We start from the raw sequence: 18827 nt of genomic DNA, 5'->3' as shown, positions 1-18827 counted from the left end.
ATTAAAACCAAGAATCAACAAATGGGATGAATTCAAACTAAAAAAGTTTTTTCTCAGTAAGAGAAATAATATGAGAAGTGAATAGGAAGCCTACAACCTGGGAACAAATTTTTACTCCTCACACATCAGATAGAGCTCTAATCTCTAGGATATACAAAGAACTCAAAAAGTTAAACAAACAAAAATAATAATCCAATCAACAAATGGGCCAAGGACCTAATCAGACAGTTCTCAGAAGAGGATATACAATTAATCAACAAATACACAAAAAAATGCTCACCATCGCTAGCAATCAGAGAAATGCAAATTAAAACTACTCTAAGATACCATCTCACTCCAGTAAGAATGGCAGCCATTATGAAGTCAAACAACAACAAGTGCTGGCGAGGATGCAGGGAAAAAGGTACACTCATATATTGCTCTTGGGACTGCAAATTGGTGCAGCCAATTTGGAAAGCAGTGTGGAGATTCCTTGGAAAACTGGGAATGGAACCACCATTTGACCCAGCTATATCTCTTCTTGGACTATATTCAAAAGACCTAAAAACAACATACTACAGGGACACAGTCACATCAATGTTTATAGCAGCACAATTCACAATAGCTAGACTGTGGAGCCAACCTAGATGCCCTTCAGTGGATGAATGGATAAAAAAAATGTGGCATTTATTCACAATAGAATATTACTCAGGACTAAAAATAACAAGATCATGGCATTTGCAGGGAAATGGATGGCATTAGAGCAGATTATTCTAAGTGAAGTTAGCCAATCCCAAAAATACAAATGCCGAATGTCTTCTCTGATATAAGGGAGGTGACTCAAAATGGAATAGGGAGGAACAGAACAGAAAAGAGAAGAAAATTACCACTAGATAGGGAAGAGAGGTGGGAGGGAAAGGGAAGGAGAATGGGAATTGCATGGAAGAGGGAAGGAGACCCCCTTCGTTATACAGAATATAGGTATGACGATGTGAGGGGGACAAAAAGTGAGTCACATTAGATTGGGTAGAGAGAAGTGATGGGAAGGAGGGAATGGAAGGACAGCAGAATAAAATAAACATTATTATTGTTATGGGTATACACGTGACTGCATGACCAATGTAATTCTGCAACCTGTACACTCAGAAAAATGAGAAGTTATATCCCATCTGATTCAATTGTATGATATGTCAAGATCACTGTTATGTGTAACTAATTAAAACATAAAAAAACTGCCTACACAGCATCTAATTTAGATTAAACTAACAAATTCTCAACAACAAAAAAACCCACAAATAAAAAAAAATCATGAAACCAAACCAAAATAAATCGTAAGGAAAGAATTAATAAGATAAAGGCAGAATGAATGAAACAGAGCGGGGACTGGCAAACTTTTCCTACATGGCTAGTGTAAGTATTTTAAGCTTGTGGACCATATGTTCTATGCAGCAACCACTTAACTCTTCTGTATCACCAAGGCAGCCAAGTACAATACATAAATGAACAGATGTGGCTGTGGTCCAATAAAACTTTATTTCCAAAAACAAACAAGCAGCCTGCTGGCCAGAGTTTACTAACACTTTAGGTGGAAGACAAAAACAAGCAAACAAAAAAGCTATAGATCTAATTATCAAATTATCAACAGATGTTTTTGAAACAAATTAATAGACCACCTAGATAGAAAATACAGATTAAGAAGCTACAGAGAGAGAAATTCAACATTTAAACCACAGATTTTTTTAAAAATCATGAGACTACTTTTAAGATTTCTTTGCAAATAAAAAATGTCCTAGGTAAATACATAATTCCCAAAATGGCTACTATTCAATTTAGAACTCTGAATTATAAAAGAAATAAACAAAGTTATTTAGGAATTACCCTGTGATAAAGCAGCTGGCCCAACTGGTTTGATAGGAGAATTCTACCAAACCTTCGAAGATAAGATGTTCCCAATATTCCACAAATTATTCCAAAGGATTGAAAATAAAGAACTTTCTATAGTACATAAAAACTGAAAAACAATATCATTCATGAATACCAGTATTAATAGCAATATTAACAAACAAAATCTAATACCTGAATCTATCCTGGGAATACAAAGTTCATTTTATCAAGTCCATTAATGTCATACATCCTACTAATAGATCTAAAATGAATAAAATCCATGATTATAGATGTTTAAAACATTTCTAACAGAATTTAACACCTATTCCTGATGAAAACACTCAAGAAAATGGAATTGGAGGATTGTATCTTTCTTTTTTTCCTTGTGGTGCTGAGGATTGAACCCAGGGCCTTCTGCATATGAAGCATGCACTCTACCAACTGAGCTATATCCTGAGCCAGAGGATACTTTCTTAATGTAAGAAAAAATATATAACTTAGTCTTAATACCAGTATTTCCCTTAAAGGGGCATCAATGAGAGCATTTCCACTAAGATCAGAAAGAAGGCATGGATACTCATCGTTTCGGCTACTTTTCAATGCTATACTAGAGGTATTAGCCAAAACAACTTGATACATCAACAAAGCAAGGGTTGGTAAATATGCCTTGTGGGCCAAATTAAACCTGTTGCCTGTTTCTGTAAATAAAGTTTACTGAAACATAGCCATGTCCATTTTATTATTTTTTGTAGTTTAATATAGTCAGATCATGTGGCCTGCAAAATCTAAAATATTTCTTATCTAGCTCTTTGCAGTAGAAATTTCCTACTGGGGCTAGGGTTGTAGCTCAGTGGTAGAGTGCCTAAAATGCGTGAGGCACTAGGTTTGATCCCTGGCACCACATAAAAATAAAAACAAAGGTATTTAAAAAAAAAAAGAAATTTGTTACTTTCTGAACTAGAAGCATAAGAGATAATAAGGAATTAAAACTATCTCTAAGTCAGGCATGGTGGCACAACACACCTGTAATCTCAGCAACTCAGGAAGCTGAGGCAGGAGGATTGCAAGTTTGAGGCCCTAGCAACTTAGTAATATCCTGCCTCGAGAATAAATAAATAGAAGGACTTGAGGTGTAACTCAGAGGTAAAATACCTCTGGGTTCAAAAAAGTACTTAGGGTTATTTTTTGTTGTTTGTTTGGTACTATCTCCATTTTGCAATAAGATAGTGATAAAATCAATGACAATAACAATCAATGATAAAATGAAATCAAATATTTGGAAAGTTTAATAAGGTGGATAATATAAAATTGACATACAGAAATCAACCTCCACATACACAAGCAATAACCAGTTAGTGTTAGTGAAAAACTAAATCCCCAGTTACAATCTTTTTTTTGTGTGTGGGGGGGTGGTACTAGGGATTGAACTCGGGGACACTCAACCACTGAGCCACATCCCCAGCATTATTTTGTATTTTATTTAGAGACAAGGTCTCACTGAGTTGCTTAGCACCTCGCTTTTTTCCTGAGGCTGGCTTTGAACGTGAGGACCTCCTGCCTCAGCCTCTGGAGCCACTGGGATTATATGCCCAGCCCCATTTATAATCTTAATGAAGGAAATCAAATACTTAGGATTAAATATAACAAATTTGCAAAATTCATATGCAGGAAACTTTTTAAAAATCTGAAAGATATAAAAATAGCCTCAAAAAAAGTGGAATTCTTGAATAGAATCAGTGTTATTCAGATGTCATTTCTCCCCATATTAATTTGCAAGTTTATTGTAATCCCTATATAAATACACACTTTTATGGAGTTAGACAAGTTGATATTAAAGTTCTCATAGAAAAACAAGCATATAAAAATACCCAAACACTAAAAAATAAAAACCATAGGGAGGGACTAGTCCCAACAGATGTTAAAACACACTATAAGCCTTTAAAACTGTCACATTTGTAATTTTATTATATGATTATTAGATTAATATCTGCTATCTCATTAATCTGTAAACTCCATGAAGGTAAGAACACCATGACTGTCTTAGACATTATAATTTCTCCAAGCCACATCATGATGTCTGTGACAGTTGACATAGTTAACGCATAATAGGTAGGCAGTATATTGGGGTACCAGGCCCACTGTTCTCTTGGAGTTCTCAGTTTTGTTAGGAACAGAAATGATATAGATAAAAAAGTAAGCAAAATGATTGAATAAGTCTTTTGATTAAAGGTAAATATTAGGAAAAATATAAAGAATTGGTGATAATGGAAATCTGTACTGGAAGGTAATATTTGAGAACAGGACAAGGAGTCATCTATGTGAATAAGTGGTAAAGTGACAGAGTAATTCATGGGAAATAAACTGTACATATAAAGGTGTAAGGGTGGAAACAAGTTTGAGAGGTTCAAGTAACAGAGAGCCAATACAGTTATACTGTAAAGAGGGGAGTGGAGAAGGTTTGTAGAACTTTAGTTGGCCATGCAATTAGGTCTTCATTCTAATTGTAGAGGAAGCCATTATAGGAATTAGAGTATATGGTAAGCAGAAGGGCCTTCCAAAGATGTCCATGTCCTGATCACTGGAATTTGTGAATATGTTAAATAACATGGTGAAGGGGAATTAAAATAGCAGATAGAATTTAGACTGCTGGTCATATCACTTCGAAATAGGGAATATTAACCTAGATTATCAGATATGCTTAATATAATCCTGAAATACAGATAAGAGAGAAGAATCAGGATCAGAGTGATTCAGTGTGAAAAGGGCTTAGCTCAGCACTGCTGGCTTTGAAAATGGAAGAAGCAGACCATGAGCCAAAGAATGCAGATGATCTCTAGAAGTCTGAAAAGTGTATAAAGTAGGCCATGGATACACAAAAGAATTACCAGTTTCGAAACTGAAACAGTTACAACAACTAAGGGTTTAAATGAGTTTTTTTAAAAATACCATTATGTAGTAGTAAATATTATTAATGTCATTAATAATATTATTTACATGGTGGTTTTCACCTTTTTAGACCTTGCTGACTAAGACTTTATTCTTTATATGTCATTAATATCATTATTCAAATGGCTGGTTTGTTACATTTTTGACTGGGCAACCAAAAAAAAAAGTCATACCACTCAAAGCACAGTTTAGAAAGACAAAAATAATACAGGATGAGAAGGGCGGTGTGTAAATAAAATAAATGATCTTAGGACTAAACTAATTACCTTTGGACTTGGTACTACCCTAAACTAGTTGTTACATTGCAAATAAGTCATCCTCTCTAGTTGCCTCAGTTTTCTCATTTGCATTAGATTCTATTTGTTCAAGGTCTAAAATTCCTTATTGTAGAGCAAATAAAGATTGTATTTGCAGCAAATTTATCTAGTTTGATATTTACTGTCATAAATTCATTACAGTACTGATTAGTTTACTGTTTATTATATCTGAGTTCATACCTAAGAAACTCCAAATGAAATAATAGTATCCTGTTAAAAGTTGTTAAATTTTGGCTTGATTTTATTGATTCACATCTAGGCAGTTTTCCTTTAAGTTGAAATAAAACCAAAAAAAAATCCATGTATTCAGAATCTGATGTGTGCCTAAAAACAATATAACTCATGAAAATTTTCAATGTTTATAAAACAAAGAAATTGTCAACAGAATGCCTGGCAATAGAGCTACCAGAAAAAAAAGTACAGCCTATAATTCATGAAGATTGGCTCAAAACAAACTGTCCCTGCCAACAGAAAATCTGACAATTATTCTGTTGTCTAATTTGGCTCAGCCTAAGTTGACCTTGTTTATTCATCTCAGTCTTTTAATTCTTGTTAACTTGGCATGAGAGGAGAACATATGGCATATGTCTAGGAAGTCCATTTCTGCATCTTAAACTGAAATAAATGTAGAATATACTGAGTATTTCCCATGTGTTGAGCTCTTAAGGTAGCTTTAATGTGTATTATGTAGAACTGGTTAAGTTTAGATTAGGCCCACCAGGTGTTTTATACTTCCTTCCTGCCTATATACTAGAAATTCCCTAGAGACACATTTTTCTAACTCTTGGTATATAACTAAAACCCACCAATTTTAAACATATTTCCAAAGAAGATAGTTTTAAGCTCTTTTAGAACATGAAAATGAAAATGTTATCAGCAATTTGGCAACCTAAAGATATTTACAGGTTTTCACTGAATCTAAGGCTATGTTTGAGAAAGCTAATGGAGATAATATAAGATAGATAATACAAGTTGAAGAACAAAAAGACTATTTCCATTTTCTCCATCCTAATCTAGTCTACTTTTTAAAATTTCTTTTTCTGACCTACTGAGGCAATTGTGAAAGAAAAATTACATTTTATTGTAGCTTTATGTCTCAAGAAACACTGTGTGGAAGCAAGCTTCTTTATAGATTCATAGCTCTTTTATGGAATCATAGGTCTCTAATACCAGAACTAGAAAAACATAAACCTTACAAAATTCAAAGTCCCAAAGTGTGTGTATTTTAAGGAATAGTCTTTGGGCATGGAATGTATGATTCTGTTAACTAAGTCAAATGAAAAACATGAAAGTATAATTTCATATATGAAGCTTTATTCACATTATATCTTTTGAAACCCTTAAACCTATTAGTGGACTTCATATGGCATTACTGTTTGTATAGTATTTGTCTTCTTCAAAGCTCAGATCTTTCACACTTCATAAACTGTGATCAAAGATAAAATTTCAGCTATAGGAAGTTTTTACTAACCAAATACTCATGAGACCCTGAAGTTATAAGTTTACATAGAGCAACAAAAGTCTCTGTAATGTGAAATATTAAAGAATGAGTTAACTATTGTAAACTCTGTCCCCATTTAAATACCCCTCCCCAGAAAATAACTACCATTTATTTCCATCTATGAAGTTCATCAGTATTTCCACTGATTATCAGCTAGCTATATATCCAACATATTAATACAAACATTTCAAAACAACTGAAAATCATGCCTGTCCAGCATTCAAAATTACCCTTTGGCAAACTTACTGTTTTTATTGTAAGCAATAACTGATCATATCATTTCTGTTTATTATGACAATTAGTATTGTAGATGTCATAATAGAAACTATTTGTTTTAATGTTAAAAAAAGATGTTATTAATGTGCAATTTCAAAATCAGGAAATCTATTCCTTTGTGAACAGGCAGAAATATCTATGTACGTTTACTATTCTTCACCATTTCCTTAGCCTGATTTTAATTTTTCTGACATTCTTTTTTAATATTTATTATTTTTTAGTTGTAGTTGGACACAATACCTTTATTCTATCCATTTATTTTTCTGTGGTGCTAAGGATCGAACCTAGGGCCCCGCACGTGCTAGGCGAGGACTCTACCACTGAGCCACAACCCTAGCTCCTCTCTGACATATTCTTTGAAACCAAGTTTGTATACTTTTCTGTTTTAAGAGAGTAAAAATAAAAAGTTAGGAAGTTAAGACTTTCAGGGGCTTGGAATATAGTTCAGTGGTAGAGCCTAACATGCATGAGGGCCTGGGTTTGGTCCCCAGCACTGCAAAAAGAAAAACTGAACAACTATGCTAATTTCAAAGTAGATTTCAAAGCAAAGGAAAATAACAGAGATAATAAAGGACAATGCAAAATGATAAAAGAGATAATTTTACTGAGTAGGCACAGCAATCCTAAACATGGATGTATCTAAAAACACAGCGCATAATTCTTAAATTTTAAAAAAAAATGATGGAAGACACAGTAGGAATATACAAATCCACAGTTTGAAACTGTATCACACACTTCTAAGAATTGCTAGGACCATTGTGTATGCTAGCGCACTCTCTTTCTGTAACTTCTGGGTGATCTAATCCACTTCTAAGGCATTCTTAATTGTATCTACCTCGGATTTTATCTCTACCCAGAATCATATTTTCTGACTTGCATGCTATGACAGATGAAAAATGACCCAAAAATCTTGGTTTTCTCCCTTGACTTGGAACCTCTTTTTGGCTCTCCTTCCCTTTTTAAACAACAGCAGTACAACACAATCTGATCCTCATATACTTATGCAATTGGAGAATTTTTAGTGTTCTTTGTAGACACCTCCAAAACCTAGGGTAAGGGACATTCCTTCTGGTATAAGCTAAATATCTCTTCAAGGAAGAGAAAATAGAGTGAATCATTGATGCTTTCCATTGTTCCACCAAACAATGAAAAAAAATATATATATATATCCTTTGGAAATTTACATGAACATTCACCATGAGAAAACATATCCTAGGTCACAAATAAATTTAACATCTTTAACTATAATGAAATTAAACTAAGAATAAACAACAAAGGCTGGGGATATAGCTCAGTTGTTAGAGTACTTGTCTTGCATGCACACACACAAAAAGAATAAATAATAGGAAGAAATACAGAAAAATCTCTGAAAACTTATAAATTTAAAAACATACTTCTTAATAACCCATAGGTCAAAGAGAGAGTCTTAAGGAAATCAGAAAATATTATAAACAACAACAACAAAAATCATAACATCAAAATTTGTGGGATGCACCTTAAATAATGTTTAATGGAAATTTTTATTAAATGCAAATGTTAGAAAAAGAGCTGTGTCTCAATCAATGCTTCTACCATGAGAAACTAGAAAAAGAAATGGAAAATAAACTTAAAGTAAACAAAATGAAATGATAAGAACATACATAATTGAATTTGAAAATAGAAAAAAATCATTGAAAGCAAAAGTTTACTTGAAAAGATCAGTGAAAGTAATAAAACTAGTCAGACTGACAGGAAGAAAGAGAAAGAAGACAGATTATCAATATCAACAAAAGGAGATGTCATAATAGACCTCATAAATGTTAAATAGATGAATAATGTCATGAAGTACTCTGTGTATAAATTTGATGAAGTTAGGATGAAGTGATTCCTTGAAAACCACAAACTATCAAACTTGCAAAAAATTAAATAGATAATCTAAATACTTCTATGTCCGTTAAAGGAATTTATGGGGCTGGGGATGTAGCTCAGTGGTAGAGCACTTGTCTAGCATGGAAGAGGACTAGATTCAATCCCCAGCACCACAAAAATAAAACAAAACAAAAAACACTTCAGAAAAAGATATTTTCAAGTCCAGATGATTTCACTGGTTAATTCTTCCCAATAGTTAGAGAAAACAATACCATCCATTTCTTTCAAGAAATATAAGGCAAGGCCATATAATCTGCCCTGTTTTGACATTACCATCACCCAAACAATAGAATACAAAAATAGAAAACTAGACTGCTATCTCTCAAAAATACAGGAGCAAGAATATTCCCAGAAGATTAAGAAATTTAACTCAGTAATAAAGGTTGAACATTCCTAATCCAAAAATCTGAAATCCATACACTCCAAAACACAAAACATTTTTGAGTGTCAACATGATGCCACAAGTGTAAGATTCCATGCCTGACCTCATGTTGGCAAGTCATGGTAAAAATGCAGGAACACTCAAAATATTGTATAAAATTACCTTTGTTCTAGATGTATGAGGTGTATATGAACCATAAATGAATTCTGTGTTTAGCCTTGGGTCCAGTCCCCAAGATATCTCTTTTTTTTAAAAATCCAAAAACTTCAATTCCTGAGTCTTTACATGTTTATTTATTGTTTGTATTATGTTTAGTTGCCCATGGACCTTTATTTTATTTATTTATATACAGTGCTGCGAATTGAACCCAGTGCCTCACACATGCTAGGCAATCACTCTACTACTGAGTTACAGCCCCAGCCCCAAGTCTTTTAGATAAGGAATATTCAATTAGTATATAAAAACAATAATATACCACAATCAATTGGTGTTTATCTTAGGAATACAAGGCCCATTAAATATTCAAAAATACAAATAATCCACTGTATTCATAATTTAAAAAAGAAAAATCAACTGATGCATAAGTAACATGACAAAATGTAATACCCAGACATGGTTTTAAAAATAAACTCAGGAAACTTGGAATAGAAGGGAAATTTTTCAACCTTTTTATGGAGGATCTACAAAAAAGAAAAAACTTACAGCTAAAATCATTCTTGATTACTTTATAGGAGGAAAGCCTTCAGTTTTTCTCTAATATTGGAAACTTGTAAAGATGCCCATTTTCACCATAAGACCAAGTCTAAGTCTTAGCCAATGCAGTAAGGCAAGAAAAAGAGATGAAAAACACATATCAAAAAAGAAGTGAAATGATACCAATTTGCAGACAAAATGCTTTTCTCATAGAATATCCCAAGGAATCTACAAAAAACTACAGTCAGTGAATTTGGCAAAGTCATAAGACATAAGTTTGATGCAGAATAATGTATCTATATATATATCAATAATATACAATTGAAAACTAAAAATTTCTTTTAATTACACTAGTTCTAAAATAAACTAAATACTAAAGTATAACTCTAACCAAACATGTATGAAACTATGCTGAAAACTATATATCATGTTTAGAGATTGAAAAACTCAACATAGTAAAGATGTCAACTGTCTTATGATTGATCAATGCACATATATACAATGGGGTTTTACTCAGCCATTAAAAAGAATGAAATTATGACATTTTCCAGTAAATGGATGGAAATGGAGAATATCATTCTAAGTGAAATTGGCCAAAGTCAAAAACTCAAAAGTTGAATTTTCTCTCTCATATGGAAGCTGGAGTAAAATAAAGGAAACAGGAGGGAAGGATAAGATTACATAAGGAACCAATCAAATACAAATTAATAGATGAGTGAAAGGAAGTCTAGTAGAGGAAGGAAGGGGAGAGGGAAGGAAAACTAGGGGAACATCAACTGAAATCGATTTCCATGTGTATATTAATTTGTCAGGATGAACACAATATATACAATCCATAAAGCTCTAATAAAAAATGATATTTAATTAAAACTAATAAGGTAAAAATAAAAATTCTATGCAATCTTAACTGAAATTCCAGAAGGATTTTTTTGTTTTATTTTTTTATATGCAGGTGAGCTGATTTTAAAATTTATTTGGAAAGGCAATGGAACTATAATAAGTAAAAATTATTGAAAAAAGGAAATGATGTTGGAAGAATCACACACGATCTTAGGACTTTTTCTAAAATAGGTTTTGGAAGACATTTGCTGTAAAGAACCATATAGGTTTTGTAGGCCATAGGATCTCTGTTACAACTACTTAACTGACATTACAGTGAGAAAGAAGCCAGAGATAATACATAAATGAATGGTGGGGCTGGGGCTGGGGCTCAGCTGTAGAGTGATCACCTAGCATATGCACGGCCCTGGGTTCAATCCTCAGCACCACATAAAAATAAATAAATCAAAAAATATGAATGGGTATTCATGGGTTCTGATAAAACTTTATTTACAAAATAAGTATGAACTGGATTTGGACTGTCTACTATGGTTTGCCTCTCCCATCTAAAGCTACACTGGTCAAGAAATTGTGGTATTAGCAGAAGACAGATACATATATTAATGAAAAAGAACACAGAATTCAGAAATAGACTCACATAATATCTCCAACAGATTTTTTTAAAAATATTTATTTATGTATGTATCTTTAGTTTAGGTGGATACATTAGTTTGTTTTTATGTGGTGCTGAGGATTGAACCTAGTGCCTTATGCATGCTGGACGAGCACTCTACCACTAAGCCACCACCCCAGCCCCTCCAACTGATTTTTGACAAATGTAAAAACACAATTTTTTAAAAAACTATTTTTTCAACAAATGGTATTGGAACAGGTGGACATCTTTGTGCAAAAAAGAAAGAATTGCAACCTAAACCTCATAACATACTCTCAAAAAATAAAAAGATAATTGGTCTAAATGTAAAATTGAAACTATCAACTTTTTAAAAAAAAAATAGAAAGAAATATTTGTAATCCAGGATTCAGCAAAACATTCTCAGACCAGCTGCTAAAAGTACTACCCATTTTTTTTAATTGATAAACTGTACTTTAACACCTTTTATTCTTCAAAAGCCACTGTTAGAAAAATGACAAGCTGCATGCTGGGAGAAAATATGTACAAATCACATATCCAATGAAGGATGTGTATCCAGAACATATAAAGAACTTTCAAAGCTCAACAGTAAGAAAAATATCCCAATTAAAATGGGCAAAAGTCCTGAACAGACACTTCAGTTGGATATATGCAAAATTAAAACCATTAGGAGATACTCCTGCATACCTATTAGAATATCTGCAGTATGTGTGTGTGAAAATAATTATATATTTATCAGTATATATACATACGAACAAATACTGACAATTTCAAACACTGGGAAGGAAGCAAAGTAACATGAACTTTCATACACATTGCTGGTGAGAATACAAAATGATACAGCTATTCTAGGAAACAGTTTAGCATATATTTGCCATATGATCTAGCAGCCTTGAGTATTCAGACTTGAGAAATTAATACTTACATTCACACAAGAACCTGTATGTGAATGTTTATAGTAGTTTTATTTATAATTTTCATAACCTGAGAAAATAAATATCCTTCAACAGATGAATAACTAAACTGGTATATAGCTATATAATGGAATACTCCTTAGCAATAAAAAGAAATGAATTGTTGATTTATACAACTTGGATGATATCAAGGGCCTTAAGAGAGAAAATGAAAATGCTCACATTTTGTATGATTCAAATCATATGACATTCTTGAACTCAAAACTAATAGAGAAAAGGTAAGTAGTTGTCGGGGTTATGGATAGGGAAAATGTGACTACAAAGTATGAGGGAGGTTTTTTGACATATCGAAACTGTTTCCTGTTTTGATTGTTCTGTTGTTAATAGTATGAATCCCAAGCATCTATTAAAATTCAAAGAATTATACACCTTTAAAGTGAATTTTAATGTATTATAATTTTATACATTTAAAAATTATATGATTATATAAGTGAAAGTTGATGAGAAAATTTTATAAGGCAGAATTATCTATGGATTTTTTAAATCCATAGCAATTAGGAGAGAACTCCGGTTAATTAGATTGTTGTTATTATGTTAATTTTGGGTTTTCTACACTAATAATGGATTATTTTTGAAATCAGGAAAGTATGAAACTTTTACCACTCTCTTTAATTTCATAATACCCAGGAGTTCAGAGCATCACATTTTGTTTCCATGATTATTTCTCTTAAAAAACTATATATATGTAATATATTTATCTGTACATTAAAATTTAATTTCAGCACTCTTCAAAATGTTTTATAAAATATTTAATGGTGGAATACTTGAAAGTGACTTTCCATGTTTTTAAAATAATTATTTTAAAATTATTATGTTGTTGAAAGGTTCCAGAGATATTTTTAATTACACTTTAAAACATGTAGAAATTTGAAATGTTTAATACCTTACTTATATTAAATTTTATAGTATTATATCCACAACTTGCATCTAACCTTAAATTTTTCTTTCTTAATTACTTGACTCATGTACTACAGACAAGTAATTGACAGAAGGAATGGACCTGAAAAAGACATCTGTGCTGGATCTTTGATGACTTATACCTGTAATGCAGAAGGTAATATTATTCAAAATATAATGCCTCAAAAAGTTATAAATTATAAGAGCATTCTATAAATGAATTAGAATATGAAAATCCAAAGCATTTCAAAACTCAGTATTAAGACTGCTTTTGGTTAATTTAATATAAAATGCCGGGCTGGAGATGTGGCTCAGCGGTAGGGCGCTCGCCTGGCATGCTTGCGGCCCGGGTTCGATCCTCAGCACCACATACCAACAAAGATGTTGTGTCCGCCGAGAACTAAAAAATAAATATTAAAAATTCTCTCTCTCTCCTCTCTCACTCTCTCTTAAAAAAAAATATATAAAATGCCAAGTCACTTGATTATAAATAAGGCTAAATTTTAATAAGCATACAAATTAATACAGATGCCTTTGGGAATCTTGTTAAAACATTGATTCTTATTCAGTAGATCTGGAGTGGGACCCATGACTCTGAATTTCTAAAAAGCTCTCAAAGTGATACATACTCAGCTAGTCTGGAGACTACAGTTTGAGTAGGCAAGCTCTGGAGATAACAAATAAAAATGGCATGATTCTTGCCCTGTTTAGTAGAAAATAAAGAAATATATATATACTATAATTCAAGACAGCTGTACTCCCTAACAGTGGTACCCTTCATACTCTCCCCTAAAGATAAATATAGCATGGCCCACTGTTTCTTTTACTTTCCCTTTAAGAAGAGGTTACTCTGCTGAACTATTATCTTAGTCCATGTTCTGTTGCTATAAACAGAATTCCTGAGACTAGGTAACAAGCAGAGGAAAGAAGTTTATTTAGTGCCCGGTTCTGGAGGACAGAGGTCAAGATCCAGCAGCTACATCTGAGGAGGGCCTCATGCTCAAGGGGCAGCCTTACTTGATAAAATCTGCTCTCATGGTAACTAATCCAGTCCCAAGAAAAAACTGCATGAATCCATCTTAACCTTTTAAAGACCCCACCACTGGGCTGGGATGTAGCTCAGTGGCAAAGTGTCTGCCTTGCATTCGCAAAGCCCTGGGTTCGACCCCCAGTTCCAAAAAAGACAAAAAAAAGAACCCCACCAAAAAAAATAAGATTAAAGACCCCACCACCTCTCAACACTATTATACTGGGCACCAAATTTCATTATGAGTTTCAGAAAAGATAAACCATATTCATTTTGAAATGCAAAATGTGGAAGAGAGAGATGATGAGGATAAGAGAAGCAAGTGGAATTAAGATGCTTGTATGGACTTCCTTCTGGAGAGTTTAGGAGGGAAATATATGAAAGCAACTTCAGCCTCTGTGAGAAGTAGATAGCAGAGAAAATGAATTTTAAGAAGTATCATATAGTGCCAGGCATAAAATGGCTACTCATATTTTTTTCCTTAAGTTGAGGTTTACCAACTGTATGTCAGAAAGCCTATATAACGTAGTCCTAACTATGACCTAAAATATTGTCACTTCAGCTTCTCAGAAGCTAATCCTCACCTATGAAATCAAATTTCAGTAGAATGATTCTCATATAGGGTAGGCAGGTAAATGAACATTTAAAACAATTCATTTCACATTGATGATTTTAAAACATGATATTTAGTAGGAATAATGGTATTTTCCCCCTTTTTGAGTTTCTATTTTTCCTTGAATTTTGAGGAAAAGATGGAGTTAATAGGCCAAGAGGTGACTACAATATAAACAGAATGTTTACTTCAAAAAGAAAAAAAATGAAGATGAAAAAGTATCAGGGAGGTCAATATAATTTCCTTCATGGTGTTTAAGACATGTAATTAAAAACCTCTGTTATTTCAAAACTAATTTTAGTTACTGAATTTTGTCTTTTTTCACAGAGATAATCATTGCATTAGACTAGGAGATCACAGGTTTAAATGCTGTATGAAGCTAATGATGCTAAGTTATAAAGAAGGTGATAGAAGATAAGGATTAAAATATGGGTCGTGGGCCAGAGTGTGAACAGGCTTTGGAGTAAGGCTGAAGAGTTTCTATTTATTTCAGTTGGTAGTGGTGTGGATTTGAATGTTAGGAAGCAGGTAAGTGAAATGATCAAAAGCATAAGAATATTAATCTGGTAGCCTTTCCCAAGTTGATTGAAATGAGAAAAATTAGATAGCAAGTTTATTATAATAAACTAGTAAAAGCCTTGAGTGAAAATGATAGTGGGAATAGGAAAGGATAAATTTGAGAGATATCATGATTAAAAAAAAAAATATGACTTGTTGAATTCCTTTATCCAACACACTTCAACAAATATTTATTGAACTCCTATTATATGCCAGAAACTATGTTGTGCAGTAGAAATAGAAAACATAAAGTTTCCTACAAGGTATTCATGGTAAAGAGCTGCTAGAAATGTAGTAAAATTCTTTGATGCATTCTCCACGCTGCCCATAAAGTGACCTTAACCTGTTTAGACCATTATAATCTGTCCATATCATCTCCATCCAGCCTTCTTTGGCACTACTCCACAATTCTTAACTGTTTCTACTTCCTCATCACCCAAAACATGTTAATATCAATATGATTAGATTTCCTCCATATCACCTCTAATAGCATTTGACATTGTTGATTATTTCTTTCTATAATATTCTCTTTGCCTTCTTTGTACTCTAACCCACTGAATCTTCTTGCCCTCTTTAGATCTTGATAGCCTTAATAATAACCATTTTGGAAATAGTAGACAGATAAAAGGAATTCTTTTAAGCCATCTAATATAGGTGAATAGATATCAAATCTTATCCTCTCTTTCTGCCCTATTATATGTGAGCTGCAACTCTTTTTTTTTATTTTTTAGTATTTATTTTTAGTTTTCAGCGGACACAACATCTTTGTTTGTATGTGGTGCTGAGGATCGAACCCGGGCCGCATGCATGCCAGGCGAGCGCGCTACCACTTAGAGCTACAACTCTTAAGCACCAAAGTGCAGTTTAAAAAAATGATGAATATGGATGGTATTAGTCAGGTATCTTCAAAGAAGGAGAACCAACAGGAAGGGAGTGTGTGTGTGTGTGTACAGAGACAGAGATACTGATCGATTATAAGAAATTGGCTCACACAATTAGGACTTGATAGCCTTCCTAAGATCTGCAGTTGGCAAACTGGAAACCTAGGAGAGCCAACAGTGTGGTCAGTTAGCCAATAGTGCAATGAAGGCCAGCAGGCTTGAGCCCCAGGAAGAGTAAAAAGAGAAAACTCATGTCCCAGCTCAAAGGTAGTCAGGCAGGAGTTCTCTCTCATCAGGGGTAATATTAGCTGGACATGAAAATGTACAGAGGAAAGACAAGTTGGAATCTGTTGGCACCATAAAAATATTCAAAGGGTTATGGCTGATATTTCACTTCCTCCTTCCAAATCTTGCACACATTTTTCTTTGTCCATTTCTAACATGGAAATACACGGGGAAGAATGTTCTGGGAAATATGGTTCTAGCTTAGCCAAATTTATGTACACAGTATAAAACCATCTTGAAGGTGATATATTTTAACAAAATAAATAGGCAAGAATTCTATAGAGGTAAGGTTTGATGAGGAAGCTATGCAAACTAATTTAATACTGTACACAGAAAAGCAAAAATAAAAACCCTAATATTGTTGACCAAGTTTTCAAAGCTGAAAATTATATTGAAGATTGAAGTTTGAAAGAGTAAGTGGAAATTTGCCGCAGTCTGTCTGGGCACAATTCAGGAGCCACTTGTCAAAAGAAACTAACTTTATTTTTAGAACTACAAACGCCAAACAAAACAGCTCCTCAGGAAAAAACCCTCAGAGCCCAACTGCCACCACCGGCTTCCACAAGCCTCTCACCCACACAAAACCTCACCACCTCCCACAATCCTCCTGCTCTTGAGGCCAATTGGCTGGGTCGCGTGGGTGGAGCCAAAGAAGTCCCCCAATGAGCAGCTCCGTGGTCTGAAAGGGCAGGGAAACAGCCCAATGAGCAGCTCCATGGAGGAGCCAATCAGCTAGATGTTGCTGGGGCCGCTGTGAGCCAATCATCAGCTGGCAGTCTGAAGGACAGGGAAACAGCCCAATGAACATCACCGCAGAGGAGCCAATCAGCTAGATGTTGCTGGGGCCGCTGTGAGCCAATCATCAGCTGGCAGCTGGAAGTTTGCTGGGGCCCCTTTGGCTGTGGCTCTCAACATCTCCCCCTCTCTGTTTAAACAACAAGCATGTGGCTTGGGGACCGTGCCTGCCTTAGGTTGTCCAATACTACATATGGTCCTTACCCGTCTTTGGATGAGCTGACCTCAGGGCGTCAGCCTCCTGTCTTAGGTTGGTACCATTGTAATTGGATCTTACCCGTCATTGACTACCGGTCCAGTATACAGCCACACCTATGGAGAGGTACCAGCGGGGGGGGGGGGGGGTGAGGTTCTTTGCCTCACCTCTGTTGGCCCCCAAATTTTAGCTGAACGATCATGACAAGCAGATGGGAGGAAGATATACCAAGTCAATTGACGGCTCCTTTTGGGAAAGTTGTACCACTGATGTCATTAGCAAAAATACCCCAACATTACCACAAGTCGATGCACCAACAGATAGTTCACAATGCATACAAGTGACACAGTCTAGGCAAGTTCTGCAAGCAGTTCAGTGATGGCTATTGCAGAAGCTGTAGATTAGTTTTATCTTTGTCTTCACTGGCACTAGGATGAAGATAGGAATTCTGGCAATAATGGCTAAAGAAAAAATTGTGTAACATTCCAGAAGACACTAAAAGAAAACAATTTTCTTAACAATTTACATTGTCTTCACCGGCACTGGGATGAAGATAGGAATTCTGGCAATAATGGCTAAAGAAAAAATTATGTAACATTCCAGAAGGCACTAAAACAATTTTCTTAACAATTTACATTATCTTAAAGAGAATTATTAAATATAATGAAAAGGAAAGGTGAAAGTAAACAAACAGGTCTGTTAACCTCCTTTTTTGTTTACATATTAAAACAATTCTTAACAGTTATTTACCCAATTTAAATTAAACCATTTAAATCACGTGAATAAAAAAAATTTGGATCCATTTTTTCATGAGCGCTCATCATATGATATATGTACATACGTACATTCAAACATATAACACAAAACACAAGTGTGCACACATAATATAATACATACAACACATAACATAATAGTAAAGGCCTTATAACTTTTTACACGTGAAATCTCCATTGCAATGTTTAAAAACTGTATAGTCAAAAAATAGAACTGATCAGCAAAATATTAACCTAGGTCTGTATGAGCTCAAAAAACAAAATAGAACTTTATGATATGGGAAAGGGCAATAATAAAATAGATATTGAAAAAAGCATCCTGGTTCTGTCGCAGATGTAAGGATAGCTAAATTGGAGTTTTGGATATCAGCTGTTATGGATTTGAGCCAAATCATCTTCTTTTTGGTCTGTAGAAATCGCTTTAGTTAATCTTTCTGGAATCCAAATTGGCTGCTGTTCTCCCTGTGGAAA

General features: G+C 33.9%; 1 protein-coding gene across 4 annotated transcripts in view; it reads left to right on the top strand.

Annotated features, from left to right (window-relative positions):
- Wdpcp (WD repeat containing planar cell polarity effector) overlaps positions 1–18827 on the top strand; it is a 346394-nt gene that overhangs the window by 304685 nt on the left and 22882 nt on the right. For all 4 annotated transcript variants that reach the window (XM_026387164.2, XM_026387163.2, XM_077791841.1 and 1 more), the window contains one exon: positions 13306–13385. In XM_026387164.2, the coding sequence (XP_026242949.1) occupies positions 13306–13385 (80 nt within the window). The remainder of the gene's footprint in view (positions 1–13305; positions 13386–18827) is intronic.

The sequence above is a fragment of the Urocitellus parryii genome, chromosome 12, assembly GCF_045843805.1.
Source record: "Urocitellus parryii isolate mUroPar1 chromosome 12, mUroPar1.hap1, whole genome shotgun sequence".
Classification (NCBI taxonomy): Eukaryota; Metazoa; Chordata; class Mammalia; order Rodentia; family Sciuridae; genus Urocitellus; species Urocitellus parryii.
Note: the sequence above shows the minus strand (reverse complement) of the source record. Positions and strands in the feature narration are given on the sequence as shown.